General features: G+C 37.6%; 1 protein-coding gene across 17 annotated transcripts; it reads right to left on the reverse strand.

The window, feature by feature from the left end:
- Window positions 1–2250: 2250 nt before the first annotated feature.
- On the reverse strand, window positions 2251–19943 carry LOC114268979 (uncharacterized). Of its 17 annotated transcripts, none has more exons than XR_014329904.1 (14): window positions 19675–19943; window positions 19478–19520; window positions 18094–18182; window positions 17861–18002; window positions 16383–16457; window positions 15335–15421; window positions 7703–7759; window positions 5370–5462; window positions 4879–4951; window positions 4664–4739; window positions 4445–4535; window positions 3575–3698; window positions 2993–3038; window positions 2251–2744 (listed from the first exon to the last, which is right to left on the reverse strand). XR_014329904.1 is itself a non-coding variant. In XM_082869410.1 (13 exons), the coding sequence occupies exons 4-12, from the start codon at window positions 17972–17974 to the stop codon at window positions 3579–3581; spliced, it is 786 nt and encodes a 261-aa protein (XP_082725536.1). In that variant the 5' UTR covers window positions 17975–18002; window positions 18094–18182; window positions 19478–19520; window positions 19675–19936; the 3' UTR covers window positions 2251–2674; window positions 3575–3578. The 17 variants fall into 17 exon arrangements, 5 of the variants coding, with proteins under 5 accessions (XP_082725536.1, XP_082725538.1, XP_082725539.1 ...); XR_014329906.1 differs by having other exon boundaries at window positions 2251–2674; window positions 19675–19936; XR_014329905.1 differs by having other exon boundaries at window positions 2251–2674; window positions 2993–3055; window positions 19675–19936.
- Between the last annotated feature and the right edge of the window lie 257 nt (window positions 19944–20200).

The raw sequence follows: 20200 nt of genomic DNA on the forward strand, positions 1-20200 counted from the left end.
AACTAATATTTCTATGTTCCCCTAGAAGTGATGTATTATTATAATTAAGGGATCAAAATATACAAATTATATATATTACAAAAAATACACAAATATTTATTAATAATAAAAATAATTTGGTGTTATTAACACTTTTTAAAAAGAATTACAGCAAAGTCTGTCACCACCAATAATTCCATCGACAAGTGTGCCCAAGAAAACAATTGAGGTAAGGTGCTGTAACCCATCTAGTCCATGTGTAGAAGTGAGAGAGACATGATTTATACGAACATTTCCATAAATTATTCAAGCTAGAGACATGATTTATATGAACATTTTCCATAAATTATTCAAGATTTTTTTTTCAGCTGTCAAATTCCAAATTTTGCGGGAACAAACTGGAATGGGGTCACTGTTGTGCCTCAATTTGAGATATATTATGAACTTATTTTTATGATTTGAATCGTGCATTTTATAGGATTTGTTGAGTACTTGATACCTACCAAAAATTATATTAATCGGATATCAATAACTATATGATCGGTAATCAAAAAAATAAACAATAAGTTTTTCTTTTGAGAAATGGCATAAAAAATGTACAATTCGATCATATACTTATTGATATCCGATTAATATGATTTTTGATAGGAATGAAGTACTCAGCAAACCTTACAAAATGTACGGTTCAAATCATAAAAATAAACCCATAATACATCTCAAATTAAGGCACAATAGTCACTATTGTGCCTTGCTGTGCCTTTAGCAAGGCACAGCAGTGACTCCAATTCTGGGAAAACTCGAACAAACCATTTAATGTGATTTTGATGGCCTCTTCAATGAGTATATGATCGAATTGTATATTTTTTATGTTATTTCTCAAAAAAAAAAATTTTTTTTTTTTAATTACCGATCATATAGTTATTGATATCCGATTAATATAATTTTTGGTAGGCATCACGTACTTAACAAACCCTACAAAATGACAGTTCGAATCATAGAAATAAGCTCATAATGTACATCAAATTGAGGCACAACAGTGACCTCATAATGTACATCAAATTGAGGCACAACAGTGACCCCAATTCCGAAGAAACTAAAACAAACCATTTAATGTGATTTTGATGGCCTCTTCAATGTTTTTGACTTCATCTATTGATTGCATGCACACATGACATGGAGTGATTAATTGGTGTTCTTAAATCACTTCATATCATTTATCACTTTATAATTGCAAAATTATTTAATTAAAAAAAAAAATAGTTGATGAAAACCCTAGCCACCAAAACCGCTCAAATCCCTTTAGACCCTCTGTTGCGACCTTCTTCCCTTCCCCATTCCATTGCTCAACAACACATGCTCGGCGCAAGTGCAATATATACACAAGTGCAAATTTGAACTGTCTGATGCAAATGGAAATTGTTTAGAATTGTGCACACTTGTCACTTATTCTGTGTCTCTATTGCACTTACACCCAATCACATATTACATTTGCAATAAACACAAAGAACACTTGCACCGAGCATGTTTTACAGCAAAGTGATCCTCTTGATTTTTATATACATATGATTGTGCAGTTGTGATTGCATTTAAACATAAATAAAACAAACAAACAAAATAATCAAAATTCTCGACTTAATAATGCTTATTTTAGTATCATTAAAAAAAAATAACATAGTATCTATTGTCTAGCATACACTTGGTGATCTTTTCTTATGTGTAAATTTTATTTTATTTTCAAGTTCCAATGATACTAAACAGCATTAATTAAGTCAAGAAAACAGAAGTACGATTTGGATTAACTTTTGAGAGTGCTTCCTAGCTGATCCCTTTCATAAGCAGAAAAACCTCACTTAACTTCCAAATTGAATTCTCATGAAGCTCATCAATCGGGAACTTATATTTCTGCATCATTTTCTCTGAACACATTTTTTTTGTTTGGAAATCAACTTCTGAACAAAACCATTTGATTCAAAAATCAACTTCTTAACATAAGCTATTTGATTCGACTATCTTTGATTTGAAAATCAACTTACCAACAAAAATTTCAAAAGGTCTAAATTTCCTCCCAAGTTGGCCAAAAGAACTGTGCATGTGAAAATGTCAGTCACTACATTTGTATCATCTCCTACCGATAAACATGATTGATTCCCTGTTTGACAATTATTATTAAGAAAATAGTAAAACCAACTAATATCTTGTCATATGTTCTGCTAATATATATATATATATATATAAACGACATACCAGGAAAACAGTGCAAAACAAATCATATTTTCAAATGTTTAGAAATCACATGAAATATATTAACTTGTTCTCCTAAATGCTTCCAATAAGTTTACATACACCGTGATAAAATTTTAGACAAACTATACACGTCACTTTATCATTTATGACAAACCATACTAATCATCAAAAGTAAACGTTCCCTCTCAAGTTTCAGAAATGGTGACCATCATCAAATTGTTTCAAAGCTTTCCTCATGAATACAATTTAATTTTCCCGACTTCTTTCAGGGTACAGAGTATTAAACAAGCATGTCAGTGTCACTAACTTTGTTGGGAACTAATAAATGTCAACTTCCTCCTTTACACCACCTCTCTCCTCCTACGAATGAAAGGTTGAAGTCATTGCACCTCCAAAAGGGGCATCTTCTATCTTGTGGATTTCCAACCACATCATGTTTTCATCACAGTTCCTGGCAAAAATGGAAAATTGGGCTCATAAGCAAGTCAGAGAAGAGAGAGGATAGGGTGAGAAGAACCTGGCTGCAAACCCACAAATCCAATACTACACTTTCAACAATCTAGAAAGCAAGAAACACTTCAAAATGGGCGTGAGACACCAACACGCCATGTACACAGATGTCTACATGTCAGACACGTCATGTCACGTGTTAAATTTTTTTAAAATTATTAATTTTTTAGGAATACTTCACGGATGTCAGACACGTCATGTCACGTGTTAAATTTTTTTAAAATTATTAATTTTTTAGGAATACTTCACGGATACGCACCTAGAACACTTTTGTAGAGAAACTAATTCCGATATGAATAGACAACCTGCAATTTTTTTGCAACTGAACAGTGCGATAACTTTTAATAATTTGTTGTTAACAAAAGTGATACCATAGTCTTAATATAGAAACCACATTTTAACAAATAAAATGGTTAATTACACTTTTCACCCTAGTTTGATAAAAAAAAAAAATTCACTTTAGTTCCTATAGTTTCAAGTTGAACAATTTGTTCCGTACCCTTTTAGTTTGGTTTCAATTTGATCATTCCATCTAAATTTTTGTTAATTGTCTGTGTACAATTTAGAAAATTGATAGATGTCCCAGATTGTTAATTTTAATCTTCAATTTAGACAAAATGACCAAATTAAAACTCGACTTAAAGTGTATGGACCAAATTGTTCAAATTAAAATTATCGGGACTAAGTGAAATTTGGGTCGGATAGAAGTGTAATTAACCCCAAATAAAAACAGTATACTGATAGCATAGAATAAAATTTTTAAAACCTAAGTTTTTGCAGCTGCTTTGTACTTTATTAACTTAAAGGAGTGGAGATTAAATCACAAATGAAATGGACTGACTTGATCACTGAACTCTCTGGAGCAGTTTCTCCACCATAATCTTTTGCTGAACCCCACTCAACGACTCTGAATTCATAATTGCATTTGATATAAGGATGACTGTAGATCGAGCCTCAGCGTTCACCTACATTGATACAAAAATGCTGAGAAAATACGAAAGCATCAGTACTAGAAAGTGATTTATTTTAAAAATAAGAATCCAAACTATATTTACAAATATTAAAATAGCAAGAATAAATTCTTCTCAAAAGAGCTTTTGGCTCAGCCCGCATAGATGACATAAAGCCTAGAGAAAGTAAAGATCACAATACACAAAGGAAACGGGAGAAGAGAACATAATAATGATGATGATGATGATAGTCATTAAGGGATTGTTTTACTCATAAAATTTATGCAGTAACGTGGCACTCTCTCACTCGCTTTTTAAACTTGAAGTCAATCCAACTTTAAGCTTGACCAAACTAGATTGCAACAACCCTTTATCAACCATCCACTAAACCACCCATCATCAATCCTACCATGTACTTGACGACATAGGATCCGACCTTCTGCAACAGTCACTGGCCATATCAATAGTTGAAAAAATCAAGGGTTTCTCCCAAGTAGATGGAGGGGTTCGTGAAGGGAAGGTGGTAGTGCGGAGCTGGTGAAGTAGAGGTCAAGGGAGGGTGAGGGAGGCGCTAGGGATGGCTCAGGCAGCTGGTGGTGGCAGGGTCGGCTGAGGGGTGGCTGGTAGTGAGGGAGTTTAATTTATTAATAGGGTTAAACCTGGGGTTATTTTTTAATTTCCACAAAAATAAAATAAAATAGTTTTGAAACAAAGAACCTCTTCAACCCAACTGCAATAAGGAAGCAACGCAAGTTTCATACCCAAACACGGCCATTTAAACCAACTGCTATCTCAAAGGAGAGCTTCTTCCCCAGACCTTCAAGAACCGGGCATGTTGGGGAGCTGAGCAGCCTAGAAGACAAAAAAACAGACATGTCAGCACAACTGAAAGAAAATCTCAATGCGTAGATTTCAAACAGAGTGGTTCTGTGTTAGAAATACTGAAATATCCATGTATTAAAGGAGAGGGAAAATCTCACATTCGGGCAAGGCCAGTTGATGATTCAAATGTGAAGCCATCTTTAAGGGGACCATACTCCGCTACTTTCCCAGTGGCTACAAAGCATGAATAGTTTTTCAGAAACTATAGGTCAATTGAAAATCTTAAATCGACCGAGAATTTTACAAGTAAAAAGAAGGCAACACATGGAAGCCATATATAAAATGGAGTTGGAAGTCCAGAATGAAAACCAACCATCAGTGCATGACAACTCGGGATTCATGCCCGTGTTTGCCTTCACCACCCGAACATAGATCAAAGTACCTACCTGCAAGATGAAGGTTAAGCCAACTGAAATGCAATAATATTAAAAGAAAAAAATTATGGATAAGTTTCAATTTTTAGGACAGTTTTGCTGAACTACAATGGGTGCATATATTCAGCAGTTCCAAACCACATCCAATGGGAATCCCAGCCTGCCCTTGATTTACTCTTTTTCAGTTTTCCCATTCTCAGTGTTGGTCTTAGCACTAAACAAACAATCTGTCGGTCAAATTCACTTTTCCTAAAGCAGGTTTTGCAATCCAATCATGGAACATGAACACAAGATTGAGATGGACATAGTCATCGTAAGCATCTTCACGTCATATAACCCAAGTTAACGAGAAAACAGCGGGGCATCAATCAAAAATAAATAGAATAGCATAGTGCATTAGTCAAAACATTCTAAATGGTGAAACTTGCACCTCAAACTTGGGTATGTTTCTCCTTGTTCCTCCTTCAAATGAAAGTACAGGAAGAAATGCCAATGCAGACCCTTTTATATCCACAAGGAAGTTCTGAAATGAATAGAACAAAGAATTGTGTCAAGAGTTTGCGTAGATTTTAAACATACTAAAGTGAAAAATAAATTGGATACCAGTGATTTTTGTTTTTTAAAACAAACATGATAAGTGAAACATATTGCATCATTAAATATTCCTCTTCAAGAAGGTACATACAACCCAAAACAGGTAAATAGAGATACAAACATTACCGATATTTTAGAGCAATCATACATAAACTCAATAAGAGCACTAAGGATGTCAAAAAATAAACATGTGGTGCAAGAAACATGATGTCTAAACTCTATCCTGTTTGGCAAGAACAGTGGCATGCACGACTCTGACACAAATACACAGACCCTTTTTTACAAGTCCTTAAAAAAGGTCTTAAAAACGTAGCCATCCAAACACTATCCCCTCAAAAATCAAGTTCAACAATTTTGTTTTCAACAGAAAAAATATGAAATTGATGCCAGAAGCAACTTCTACAGAGAGAAAGGAAGTTTCTAGCCATAAAAAACAGGAAAATATAACAGCAAGCATCAAGACTTATAGTATTCAGGTAAAATTTGAGATTATATAGTGATTAAAGCTATACATGAGAACAAAATTAACTTTGATTTGACAAGAAAAAAACCTTGTTCAATTAACTATATGACAAGGTTGATGCATTCTGACCAGAGATGTAGAAAGAATCCCCAATACTACCCCACTATGAAGCACAGGCACGGACACGGACACGGACACCGACACTGGACACGGCAATTTCCAAAAAATGGGGACGGGTACACAGACACGGCGGGAGACGAGGCGACTTTTTTTCTTTTTTTTAATATTTTTTTATATATTATGTAGATTCATATTACATTCATCCTAAATCAAAATTAACAAACACTAACATAGTAACATTAATTCAATAAATACAACCACTACATTTAAACAAATTAATAGATCATTCATTCACAAAAAAGTCATAATAAACGATAACAAAAACTAAGATGAGAAGGGAAAAACTTTTAACATCCAACAATATTCTTCACAAGAGACTAAATAAGAGAGGCAAAAGAAGAAAAAAAAAAAGTCAGCCCCGCCGTGTCCCATGCCGTGTCCCGATATGGACACGCGTATCCCCACCGTGTCCCTTACAAAAAAATCATTAAATTAAAAGGGCACGCCATCTGGCGTGTCCTTGTGTCGAACACCGCCACGGCACCGATTGTGGAGTGTCCATGCTTCATAGCTACCCCATTAGATAAACTCTCAGACTTTGTGATCTACATATTTATTTGGATCACTCCCCAATAGTTCTCATCAACAATTTGCATGTTTTCAAGGATCCTCAACAAGTAAGATCTGTTCAAATGATCTCAAGTGATTTCTCATTTTTTCTCCCTCTTGCAACAGAACACACAAAATAATTGTTGAAGGGTTTGCAGGATAAGCCTCTTTCCACTTCCGTGGCAGCAGAGGTACAAACAGCCTATGTTTACTGACACCAGGTCTATTTGTTCATCTGATTAACTGAGAAGAGAACCCCTTGAGATGCTCAAGCTTTTAACGGTCACCCTAAAATGGGAATGACAAGTGAATAGAAAGGTAATTTAAATGCATCATGCACCAAGTTATCAATAGTGAGAATGTCCACACGCACATACACCCAAAAAAAAAAATGAGCTTTGTAGGCACACCAGACTTCCAAATAAATTCCCCTAGAAAAGAAGCCATATCCTCACTGATGATCAAAGAGTGCTAGGATTTAATCTTTTCCATTTCTTATACTTTCCCTTGCTCTCAATTTTCTATCCATCCTACCAGATGGAGTATTAGGTTCTAAATTATTTAAATTTGTGATCATAGTCATTTGCCCCTTTCTTCTTCGTCCTTTTTTTTTTTTTTTTTTGATAAATAAACAATAGTCATTTGCCCCTTCTTAATGTAGAAATTTCTTAATGATTCAAACTTTTGTAGTCATTCGTGTCAAGTGGTGTCAAAATGAACATCCACATTAATGCCACAAAAGGAGGAGGTGATGAAAAGAGAGATTTCCACAATGCTCGTGTTACATAGGCTATCAAGCTACACAACACAGAAATCTAATAGAAAGAAAATTTTTAATATATTTATAACAAATAATGGAGAACCAAAACACATCCTTTAATTGCAATAATAAGCTAATCAGAAAAATATAAGGTTTAACCACAACTGAAATTAATAAACCAATAACATTGAATGATGTAAATGATTAGAGTGCTTACATCAGCTTTGGAATCTACCACAATTCCAAGAACATTATCCCCCACACAAGGCACGTACTGTAGAGAACAAAATTCGAACACAAATTAGAATGTTCTATGCAGGAAATAAGACATAGAAACATTAGAATTATTATATGCAAGAAACAAACTCAAACTGATAACTGATAGTAAAATACATAAAAATTTAAAGAACAATGAAATCCTAGTGTAATAGATAGAAAGAAAAAAAAAAATGAAATACATTCAATTTTGAGTGCATAGATTTGTAAAATCATAAAAAAATCACTAATATTATAATGTAGAGCTAAAGTGAATATTGATGAGCTTCATGTATAAGATCAAACCAATCCAAACCAAACTAAGCTTTGTGTCCCAATCAAGTGGAGTCAACTATATGAATTTTGTGTGGCCATTTTGCTTTGTCAAGGGTTATATGCTCAATTAAATTAAATAAATCCATTTGTTTTACAATCAAATCCCATGTCAATTCAAGTCTTTGCCCATCCCTAACATTTTCATATCACTTTTCCTTACCATTGCATCTACAAGTCTTCATTGTACATAATCAAAGCATCTTAGCATGTACTCTCTAAAGTTACCTTTAATTGGTCCTCTATTTCCCGAATATATTCATTTCTAATTCCATATTTCATAGTCTCACCACAAATCCATTTAAGCATTCTCATCTAAGCTACATTCATTTCATGAGCATACTTCTTAGTTGTTCTTAAGCCATACAATTATGTGTTTTTGGTATTTTAATTTTATAGATAGATAGATAGATAGATGTTCTATAAAGCTTTCCTTTCAATTTTGTCAGTATTATATAAGATCAAAAAGATTAAAAACATAAATAAATAAAAAAGAAGAATACATTTTAAATAAAACAAAGTAAATAAACCACGACAACATAAAAAAATAAAAATAAAAAATAAAAAAAAATTTGATAAATAACCAAACTTTATTAGAAAAACATCAATATGATGCAAAGAAATACAAAACTGAAAGCCACTGAGGCTCACGGAATCAACAAATCAAATCCTTCACAAAATCTACAAAAGCCAAAACATCAGGATTAACCGAATGTGTCACCCAATTATACAAAACCATAAGCAAGTGTCTTTCTAACCAAGGAACCGAATGAACTACCCCTTAGAAAACACGCCTATTACGCTCCAACCAAACCATCCACAGAAGACAATGAGAGGCAAGCATCCATGCCTTCCGACGCTGCTGCCCAACACGACCCCAACCCAACTTTGCAGAGCAGCCTTAATTGAATTCAGCTGCACCCAAACCAAGCCAAAGATCGCAACAAGCAGCATCCAAAGACAAGAAACAACCAAACAATGAACCAACAAATGATCCACCGACTCCGCATCACCACAGCACAAGTAACACCAATTGACCAAAATGTGGCCATGACGAATCAAATTATCCAAAGTCAAAATACGTCCCAACATGGCCGTCTACACAAAAAAAAAAAAACACCTTGGACGGCGTACCTAACACCCAAACACATTGCCAAGGGAAAACAACAGCCTCCTCATGAACAAGCACATTATAAAATGAGGAAACATAAAACTTTCCTTCAGCCCTAGGGCAATCCCACTCCAAAGCATCCAGCCCCAACCCCCTAACACGCAACTCATATAAAAAATCCAACTCCAGCAACTGGTCTTGCTCCCAATCCTATACATTACGGCACAAGTGCACATTCCAAAACGTCGAATCCCCTCGCTTAGACCGCACAGCATCCACCATCACCTCCGTATTAGCAACAATTCCAAAAATCAAAGGGAACCGCACTTCCAAGGGAAGGTAACCACACCACCTATCCCGCCAAAACCGAACTCTATCCCCCACTCCTACCTTCAATTTAACCCTCCTCCAGAACTCCTCCCACCCCAACCAAATCCCTTTCCATAGACCATGGCCAAGTGATTGGACCACCCACCCAGAACTCCACCCTCCCCTTCCCTCACCAAATTTTGCCACCACCACCCTCCTCCAAAGACGGTCTCTCTCCGCCACAAAACGTCACAACCATTTTCCCAACAAAGCCACAATAAACATAACCAACCTCCGAATCCCCAGACCCCCATTGACCCTGGGACAACAAATCCGATCCCAAGCCACCAGATGATGAGAACCCTCCTCCCCATTGCCCCATAGGAAATCCCTCTACAACTTCTCAATCCGCTTTGTCATGGACACCGGAATGACATGATTAGATATGAAGTAAGTTGGAATGCCAGATAAGACACTCTTAATCAACGTGAGTCTACGAACTTTTGATAAATACTGCCACTTCCACCCAGCCAACCGTCGCTACACACGCTCCACCACCCCATCCCAAACCCCCTTCGCCTTGAAGGACGCCACGAGAGGTAACCCCAAATATGAGACTGCTAGAGACGTCATCTTACACCCCAGAATAGCTGCCAACACCGATGTCCTCTCCACCTCGCCCACTGGAATCAGTTCCGACTTTGCTAGATTCACTCGAAGGCCTGAAACTACATCAAAACACAACAACACACACCTCAAGTGGCCAATCTGAGCAACATCTACACCACAAAAAATAAGCGCATCGTCCGCATAAAACAAATGGGAAATCGTCAGAGGTACTGTATCCACTCCCACAGCAAACCCCTGCAACATGCCCCCTTGCATTGCTCGAGACAACAAGCGCCCCCGCGCCTCCATCACCAAAATGAACAACAAAAGAGATAATGGATCCCCTTGCCGTAACCCTCTATAAGTAGGAAAGAAACCCGCGAGAGACCCATTAACAAGGACTGACATCCACACCATAGATATACAAAATTAAATCCACCTCCTCCATCGATCCCCAAAACCTAATATGTGCAACATATACAATAAAAACTTCCAATTGACCTTATCATAAGCCTTCTCTATATCAAGTTTGTAGATAAGCCCCTCCTGCCCTTACCGAAGTCTAGAGTCCACACATTCATTCGCCATTAGAACCGCATCCAGAATTTGCCGACCACCCACAAAAGCATTCTGAGACTCAAAAACCACCCCTTCCAACACACCTTGTAACCGATTCATTAACATTTTTACCAAAAGCTTATACACACTACCCAATAGACTATAGGCCGAAAGTCTCCAATATCCGCAGCCCCACCCTTCTTTGGGATCAAAGCAATAAACGTGGCATTGAGGCTGCGCTCAAACTCCCCTGACTGATGAAACTGCTCAAACATAGCCATCATATCTACCTTCATCACCCCCAAACATTGCTGAAAAAAGGCTATCGAAAAGCCATCTGGACCCGGCGCCTTATCCCCAGGCATACTCCGTAAAGCCTCAAACACCTTATCTTCGGCAAAAGGTCGTTCCAACAAGCAACTATACGCCTCTAAAATAGTATCAAAAATAACACCATCTAGGCCTGGTCTCCACACCTCCCCTTAATCCTGAAATAAATGCTCGTAGAAACTCACAATACCTGTCGTAATCTCCTTGGACGATGACAGCTCCACACTATTCACTCGCAATCTGCCTATCTGGTTCACTCATCGATGAGCATTTGCCAAACGGTGGAAAAACTGTGTTTCGATCCCATCCTTGAGCCACAAGCATCTAGATTTCTGCCAAAAACTCATCTCCTCCATACAAACAATGTGACCAAATTCCGCGCGGGCCCCATCTCGGCAAGCAAGATCTGCCTCAAACAATCCCTCCGCAACCTCTATCACATCCAACTCGAGCACATTGACCTTCTGGACCTCCAAACGCCCAAACACTTCCTTATTCCACGTCTTCAAATCAGACTCAGTTTCTGTGCCAGGCAACAACTTGGCAAGCCTAAAACAAAATAACTGTCCCACTAACCCTTCACCCGCTCCTTAAAACCCTTAGATTGGAGCCATATATTCTCAAACCAAAACAGCACCAATCCATCCTGATTCCCCCACTATCCAATAAAACTGGCCAATGATCTGTTACTGGGCGGGACAACCAAATTTGAGTCACCTGAGAGAAATGCTCCTCTCGCTCCCCTACTACCAAGAATCTATCAAGCCGAGACACTGTTCCTCCCCCAGACCACGTATAGGCACCACCCTACAATAGCAAATCTACAAGTGCCATATCATCAATAAACAAAGAGAACGCCCACATAGAAGCCACCACCGAAGTTGCCCCCAACTTCTCCTCCAGACTCCTCACCACATTAAAGCGCCACCTACACACCATGGAACCCCCCACCGATAAGCAATGCATTACAACTCCTCCCAAAAACTTAGCTGCTCCCCTCCATGAACCGGCACATATACCCTTGTAAAAGCGCACCAGAAATCGTCCTCAACACACCGAAATAAGCAAGAAATCGAAAAAGCCCCCACCTCTTCCTCCTTTTTGACCACCACCCTCATATCTTAACAAAGAACTCCCCCTGCCACCCCTAGAGCCGGCAAATATGTCCAATCCACAAACCGACCACCCCACAACTCCCTAAGAATCTCCCCCCTAAACACTCCATCTTAGTCTCCTGAAGACACACCACATCTGCCCGTGCACTATGGAGCACAGACTTTACCAACCCTCTCTTGCCCCTATCATTTAATCCACGTACATTTCATGTCAAAATTTTTAACCACATTGCAACAACTACTAATTTCCGAGACCCTTTCTAGTGCCCCGCCCATTCCCTTCCTTTTTCCGATCATAATTTATGGAACACTCCAGTTTCCGTAATTCCCAAACACTCTTTCCATCGTGTTTCATAGGCTCCACCACATCCCGAGTAGGAGCCCCATCCCTCCATGAGTCCTCTATTGCAGAAAAAATTCCAGTGCCTCTTCCTCATGCCCTTCGAAAGAAACCCCCAAAAATTGGCTCACCTCATTGATACGAGAAATGACCCAATGCAAAACCTCCATTGGGCTTAGGGATGGCAATTTGAACCCGACCCGACAGGGACCCGACCCCCCGACCCCGAATTGAACGATTTTTTCCCGAAAAATACCCCCGACGGGTCGGGGATGGTATTTAAAAATAAATCCCCGATGATATTCGGGCCGGAGACGGGGATACAATTTCTAACCCCGGCCCCGCCCCCGCCCCCGCCCCCGCCCCCGCCCCGTTCAGCCCCCGAACCTGTTTATATATATATATATATATATAAATATTTATGTGTGTGTGTTGTGTGTTTATAAATTATATATATAAATATCATGTGACCACAAGTCGGACTTAACAGTTTATATATATAAATATCATAATACACATCTGGGTCTGGCCTCTCACTCTCTCTCTCACTCTCTAACACAACCGTAGCTCCCTCACCGTCACCGCCGGCTCCTCGTTCTCACCGACAACCCCTCACCGCCAACTGCTTCTCTCGTTCTCACCGCCGACTCCTCATCTCCCTCTCACGGTATGTCCGTCTCCCTTTCTCTCTCTCTCACGGATCTCCTCTCTCTCTCTCTCTCTTACGGATCTCCTCTCTTGTTTTTTGCTTTTATTCTTCAGATCTGGAAAATAATGGAGATGAAGATGTTGATGAAGATTTGGTGGTGATGAAAATGATGAAGATGTTTTTTTGATCTGTTAGAGCTTAGATTTTTTTTTTTTTTTTTTTTTTTGAGCTGATTTTTTTTTTTTTTTGATGTTTATGTTTTTTGAGCTCAGATATTGTAGATGTGTTTTTTTTTTTTTTTGTTGATGTTGTTTTTCAGCTCAAATAACTCGTTTTCTGTTGATGTTTTTTTTGGCCGGGGATTTTTGAGGTCGGAAAAACCTGATCCCCGTTAGGGGGCTGGGGCGGGGGTGGGGGTGATAGTGGGTTCCCCGTCGGGGATCGGGGCTGGGGAGAAATTCCCACCATCAGGGATCAAGGACGGGGATCCCCGACCCCGCCCCGCCCCGCCCGCCCCGTTGCCATTCCTAACTGGGCTTGGACATTCCTCCCCCTGAAACTCTGTTTCTGTCACCGATACATCATCCTCCTCCCCAACATCCAGCCCCCAACTTCCCCGCTACAGGGTACCTCTGGTCGAACCACCAAGGCCAACTCATCTGCCACATCAACCCAACGACCTTCCGTCTGCATGTCCACTGCCTCACGCCTGTCCTTGCAACCCCTCTCATCATGGCTCTGCCCCTCCGCCATAGCACCAACTTGATGCAACTGAGCATGATACGACTGCGAACCAGTGACGGCAGAACCCGACGACGGCGACATGCCCACTGGCCGACCACTGGCAACCCTCTCGTGAAGTGGCGTACCCTCCACCGACACCCCTAAAGCATTGACAATCGGACAGCACCCAACCCTGTCATGCAACGACGCAAAGACCCGACTGAGATCCGAGTTGGTGTTCCTAGGCTTGCCTGAAGCACTACCACCTGGGTTGGGCTGGGCGAACTCCTAACCCACAAGGCCCACCTCACTTTCCACATAACCCAGACCCCTGGCAACATCTATTAGGCCCCCGCCTGTACATGCCCACTAGATTAACAATGTTTTAGGCCTTGTCAGGGCCCAAATGTGTGGCCTTAAAACCCCCTTTAAAGCCCATGCCCTTCCCTACATGGAAGCGAGGCTGATACCAAGAAACCCTAGATACATTCTCCCCCAAAATCTTTGCAAATATTCCTTCATCCCCAAGATCTTCGGGGATCCTTGATTTGGTTGGCGTGAATCACGCCCTACCCAATCAAAGATCCGCCTCCGCCACGAAAGGCGGCGCAACAAGCTCCACCGTTGGGCCGTCCTCCATCCACACCGGCACTGAATAATTCCACGACCCCCATCAAATAGAAACTCGCGATGGTGTGCAAATTAACAATGATAAATTTTGTTTTAAAAATTAAAGATGGGTGTCTTAATAGATTACAAAAAATGAGGCAAATGTTTTCATTGAAGCTTTAACCATTATTCCAAGCAATAAGGTAATCCAATGTAACATTTTTCAATAGTACAAAAAAAGACCTCAATCAGTCCTCCGAAAAACACATGCAGCTGAGTAGAGATAAAAATGTGATCAAATCACATTAATGCTTCATCCCGCAATAATTTCTTACCAAAAATACCCATAGATTTACTTTATCCAAAAGTAGAAAAGGGAAAATCAACACTTAGCTTTCAAACTTTGAATATTCTGCTGGTTTTAAATAGCCAAACACTGTTGAAGGGGATAAATGAAACATGGGCAAGTTTGAAAAAGACAATTTAGGAGACAATGATTAAAATCAAAACAATGTGCTTGTTTTATATGTCTAGGATAAATATGAGAATGTTTTATTTGCGCACCTCAAGTTTGGAAAAACCCTTGTGAAATATAGATTACATAACTAACTTCAAGTAGTCCCATCATAACCATCATTATGAAATGGCATAATAAACAATCTTAACATATCCAGACAAATACACAATAAGGAACAGTGCACAAACACTATAGCCCATGATTATTCAAGGTTAAAATATTGGGAAACAGAAGAAAATCTAAATGCTTACATGGAATGAGGCAAATAAAATTTACAATTTTTTTTTTTTTTTTTCACTTATAGGTTGTATAGTTATTAAAACATCACAAAAAAATAAGGCACCTTTTTCACATTTTATCATATGACATATGATTTTAACACCACACTCACTCTCTTCTGGGAGCTCTCAACCCAATATTTGTTTGGCTTCACAAATCTCAGCTTCCCAGCCTTCGTCACAGAAATAGCATCACAGTTCTGAAAATTTTGGGCAGACAAAAAGGATGTGAATTTGAAAATGAAAATAAACATATTGATAAGAAAAATATTTGAGTATAACATAGAGGAATGAAATTGAAATTGGAGAAGAGAGTGTGATCGGCGACTCCACACTTCATTAAAAAAACAAAATTTTAAATCACTACAAGCATGAAAACTACAACCCAATGAGCAAGGGCTAGCATAGTTGGCCAAAACCCTTCCACCTCCTTACTAGGAGGTCAAGGGTTTAAGTCTTGCCATAGGCAAGACTCCACCCTAACCCAGGCAACAGCCTCAAATGTACGAAAAAAACTACTACCCAACAAGAAATTTGCGTGAAATTTGAGTAATTAAGAGCAATGAAACCAAATGAATTCATGACCAAATTAAAGTTAGAGAAGAGAGTGTGATCGGTGACTCCACACTTCATCATTAATGATGTGTTTGATTGGGAGATTTGGGGAGAGCTTTGAAAAGAGAAATGAAAAAGATAAGTAAATAAAATATACCTATATTTCACCTAGTTTCACACACTTTTTTCCAATCTCTTTCCAAATCTCTCCCCAATCCCCCAACCAAACACAACGTAAAGAAAATAAATTTAAATCACAAGAAGCATGAAAATTACTACCCAACCAACAAGGGCTAGCAAAGTTGGCAAAAACCCTTGCACCTTACCCCCTCCCCCATTCTATGGCCTCCGATGTACCCAAAAAACTACTACCCAACAAGAAATTTGAGTGATTGAGAGCAATGAAACCAAATAAATTCATGACCAAGTTAGGAATTGTATATTTGTGAAGACCAAATAAACAAAATCACTATCTTCACAACCCTTTTTTTTCTTTTTATTTTTTCCTTGCGTGACTCATTTTCTTAGCCAAAGAAAAAAAAAAGGGTAATTTGCACCAAATCCAACAAAACAACACACACACACACAAGTAAGAATAAAACAAACCTGATGGAGACCACCCCCAAGCTTGATGGTTTGATTAGCCATACTTGAGAGGTCAAGAACCACATCCCCTGGAACCTGAACACATTCAAAAACACATATATATTTATATCCACATATAAATATATATAAATTGTACATACAATACAGAGGAGTCAATGTAACTACTCACAACAGATTGATCGACAAAACTAGATGGCGAATTCGTCAAGCTTGTGCTTGTTTTGGTTTGGGACTTCATCTCTATCACGAGGATGTGTTATAGCCAAGCAACATGGGCTTTGTGTCAGGCAATTTTGAGTTTAGCGGATGACACTCGGATCACATTGTGTTTTAGTTGATTTTGTTTTGATCTCAAGAGAGAATCGCAGTAAACCAGATATTTTGATGTAAAACAAAAATCAGCTTATCTATTGCTGTCTGCAATTGTGATTTCGAAGCGTCAATTTCTGTATTTTTATTTGTTCTCTGGACATGTTCTTATAAAATATTTAGGGGCATTTATGACTTTTTAAAATTTCTGTAACGTCTAGAGGTGTCCGCGGTTCGGTTTGGGACGGTTTGCGGTTCGGTTCGCACCCGCCCGCATCTATGCGGTTTGGGAAAAAGTCAACCCGCAACCGCCCGCAATGCGGTTTGCGGTTTGTGCGGATAGGGTTCGCAGATGTGCGGGCGGATGCAGGCGGTTTGCGAATTGAACTTTTTTTCAAAAATTTATTTTTAAACCTTCTATATCCAAGAATCAAATAGGGCCTAAAGTTATATAGCAAGATAAACAAACCTTATTTTTTTCCTTGATAATCCAGATAAACAATATCTTAAGTAATTAAATTCAAGAAAAAAAACTTTCTTGGATATCAAATAAATGAATCACTGTATTTTCTTTCTAAATTATCAATCACATCATGTATGTTGGCAAGGAAAAAAATTCATAAACATTTAAAGTTGAATTCACTAATTTTAGCTGGGCATAAATAGAAGCACATGTAAAATCATAGTTAATATTTGAAGCCTATTTCATCAAATCTTTATTTATAATGTTTTCAGAAAATAACAGATTAGTCCTACTTTTCACATTTCCTACAATTATAATTTCAATTCAAATATATTCTCTCTTTGATGTCGTGAACTGATTCATATTTTGCCATTAGATTGCCTTTTTTTAGTGTTTCGTATTTTTCATGGCAGCTAATAAGCGTTGTTCAGTGTGGCTGGGGTTGTTTAAAGGAGTTTACCGTGGGACAAAATAAATGGTAGATTGGTATAGATGATGGTAGGAAGGGAAAAAGGGATATGGAACAATGCCAGTGATCTTTGCCTCGTACGTATAGTGATTAATGGCCATGAGAAATGGTAAAATTGGACCGTGAGCAATCCCATCTAGTAGGTATCAGTTATATATGTAACAAACAGCCGATTATCTGATAATAACGGATAAGAAACAAATATAGAGCTGCATAAACACAGGAAAAACGATGCACCTTGATGTCAGTCAGCTTCAAACTGTGTGCAGCAACAGTAATTTCTCCAGACTTCTCGAAAGCTAAAATATCCTCCTGTGACATTGCTTTGACTTCCTTGGCAACAACAGGCATTGATTTTCCAAGACGTTTGCCTAATACACTAGAAGATAATAGCCCAATGGCCCAAAAAAAAGTAAGCAAGAATAGAGAGATAGCAGAATAACTTGAGCAACAAAAATTACAGTCAATACCTGAATTCTGGCTCAGCACGTAAAGAAGCATACTTCAAAGGATCATTGCATCGGACAATGGATTTTACATTGAGTTCCTCCAACACATACTACAATAAAAAAGAAACAATAAGAAAACCAAAAATAAAGTAATAAAACATAGTATTCCAAAATACCAACAAAATTAACAAAACAGAGAGCAAATGTCAAAAAAGTCCAGGACTTTGGATACTAGATCTACTTGTAGATGCAATATAAAAAGATAAAAATGCAATGAGGAAGTCAAGACAACTAAACCATCAAACAGGAATGAACTACAATTTTGGGCTTTTAAGTAGATTTAACAAGAAGCTAACACACAACAGAATACAGACACATCAAATCAGCAAGCTGAAGCTAAATTCTCATGCAATGTGACTACAAGGTCTTTTGTTTATATTTTACGAAGTTTTAAACAACCACCAGTCAACCACATTTTATTATTCTTACTGAAAAAAATATATATAGATGAAAAGTGGGAATCTCGACCCAAGTAACTGAAGAGACATCAAAGATTTTCCTCCAATTTCTCAACATGATAACCAATCAAAACAGCTATCAAATGAAAACAGACAGATTGAATGTAAACAGATTGAATGTAAACAGATTTCAGATTTAATAACATACAATGTAAACAGATTGAATGTAAACAGATTTCAGATATAATCTGAATTCCAAAAATGTAAACAGATTCAATGTAAACAGATCCAAAAATGTAAACAGATTTCAGATTTAATCTGAATTCCAAAGATTTCAGATTTCAGATTCAATGTAAACAGATTGAATGTAAACAGATTTCAGATTTAATCTGAATTCCAAAAATTAAATAACACACAGATTCAGATTTCAGATTTAATAACGTACACAACTAATAAAATTAACATACAGATTCAGATTTCAGATTTAATAAAATTAACATACACAATTAATAACATACAAAATTAACATACATACACAGATTCAACACAACCAAGAACAAATTTCTTAAGAACAAATTTCTTAACATACATACATACATACACAGATTCAACAAAAATTCTTAAGAACAAATTCAAACAAATTTCTTAACATACATACATACATACACACACAAATTTCTTAAGAACAAATCCACCAAAGTCAACATGAATCTGATTAACATACATACACACAGATTAAACAAATTCCTTAAGAACAAACACACACAGAGTGATTGGTGCAGAATAAAATAAACAGAACATATCAGATTCCAAAACAAAACAAACACACAGTTTCCAAAACAAACAGAACAGATCTGTTGGTCCAAAACAAACAAACAGAACAGATCTGTTCGATTGGTGCAGAGATGAGAGATCAGGGAGAGAGAGAGAAAGAGAGAGAGGCTTACCTGTGAGTCGATCGGTGCAGAGAAGCAAAACCAGAGAGTGAGACTGATGAGATGAGAGAGTGAGGGAGACAGATCAGATCAGAGAGATATCTGATATATATATATATATATATATATATGTATATATATATATATATAACAAAAAAAAAACAACGATCGGGGCGAGAGAGAGAGAGAGACAGATTGAGAGAGTTTACCTGTGAGTAGATCGGCGGTGCGATGATCGGTGCGATGAGATGAACAACGAGAGAGTCAGAGAGTGATCGGTGCAGCTATGAAGAACAACGAAACGAGAGAGTGAGAGAGAGAGACAGTGATGAGTTGAACTTGAGATGAGACAGAGAGTGAGGAGACGATTAGGGTTTTTTCATATTTGTTTTGTTTGTAATAGACTAGCGGTGAGGGCACACGCGATGCGCGTGCATAATTTTTTTAAAAAATTTATGTGATAGGATCAATAAAAATTGAATTAAGCAACGTTACTTTTTAATTGATAAAAATTTTAATCCATACTTATTCAAATTTTTTTTTTAATTCATATATTCATTCGCATAATTTTTTTTTTTTTTTGAATTTGATATAATATATATGCATACATCTCTTTGAGTTTTTTTTTTTTTTTGAGTTTTTAATTTTTTTTTCATATTTATGAAATTTCTTTGAGTTAAGAATGAGGATTTATTTAATTAAGAATATTGAGTTTGACTAAAATTATTTTTATAT

Source organism: Camellia sinensis, chromosome 5 (genome assembly GCF_055761805.1).
Source record: "Camellia sinensis isolate YWXY chromosome 5, ASM5576180v1, whole genome shotgun sequence".
In the NCBI taxonomy this organism is placed as follows: domain Eukaryota; kingdom Viridiplantae; phylum Streptophyta; class Magnoliopsida; order Ericales; family Theaceae; genus Camellia; species Camellia sinensis.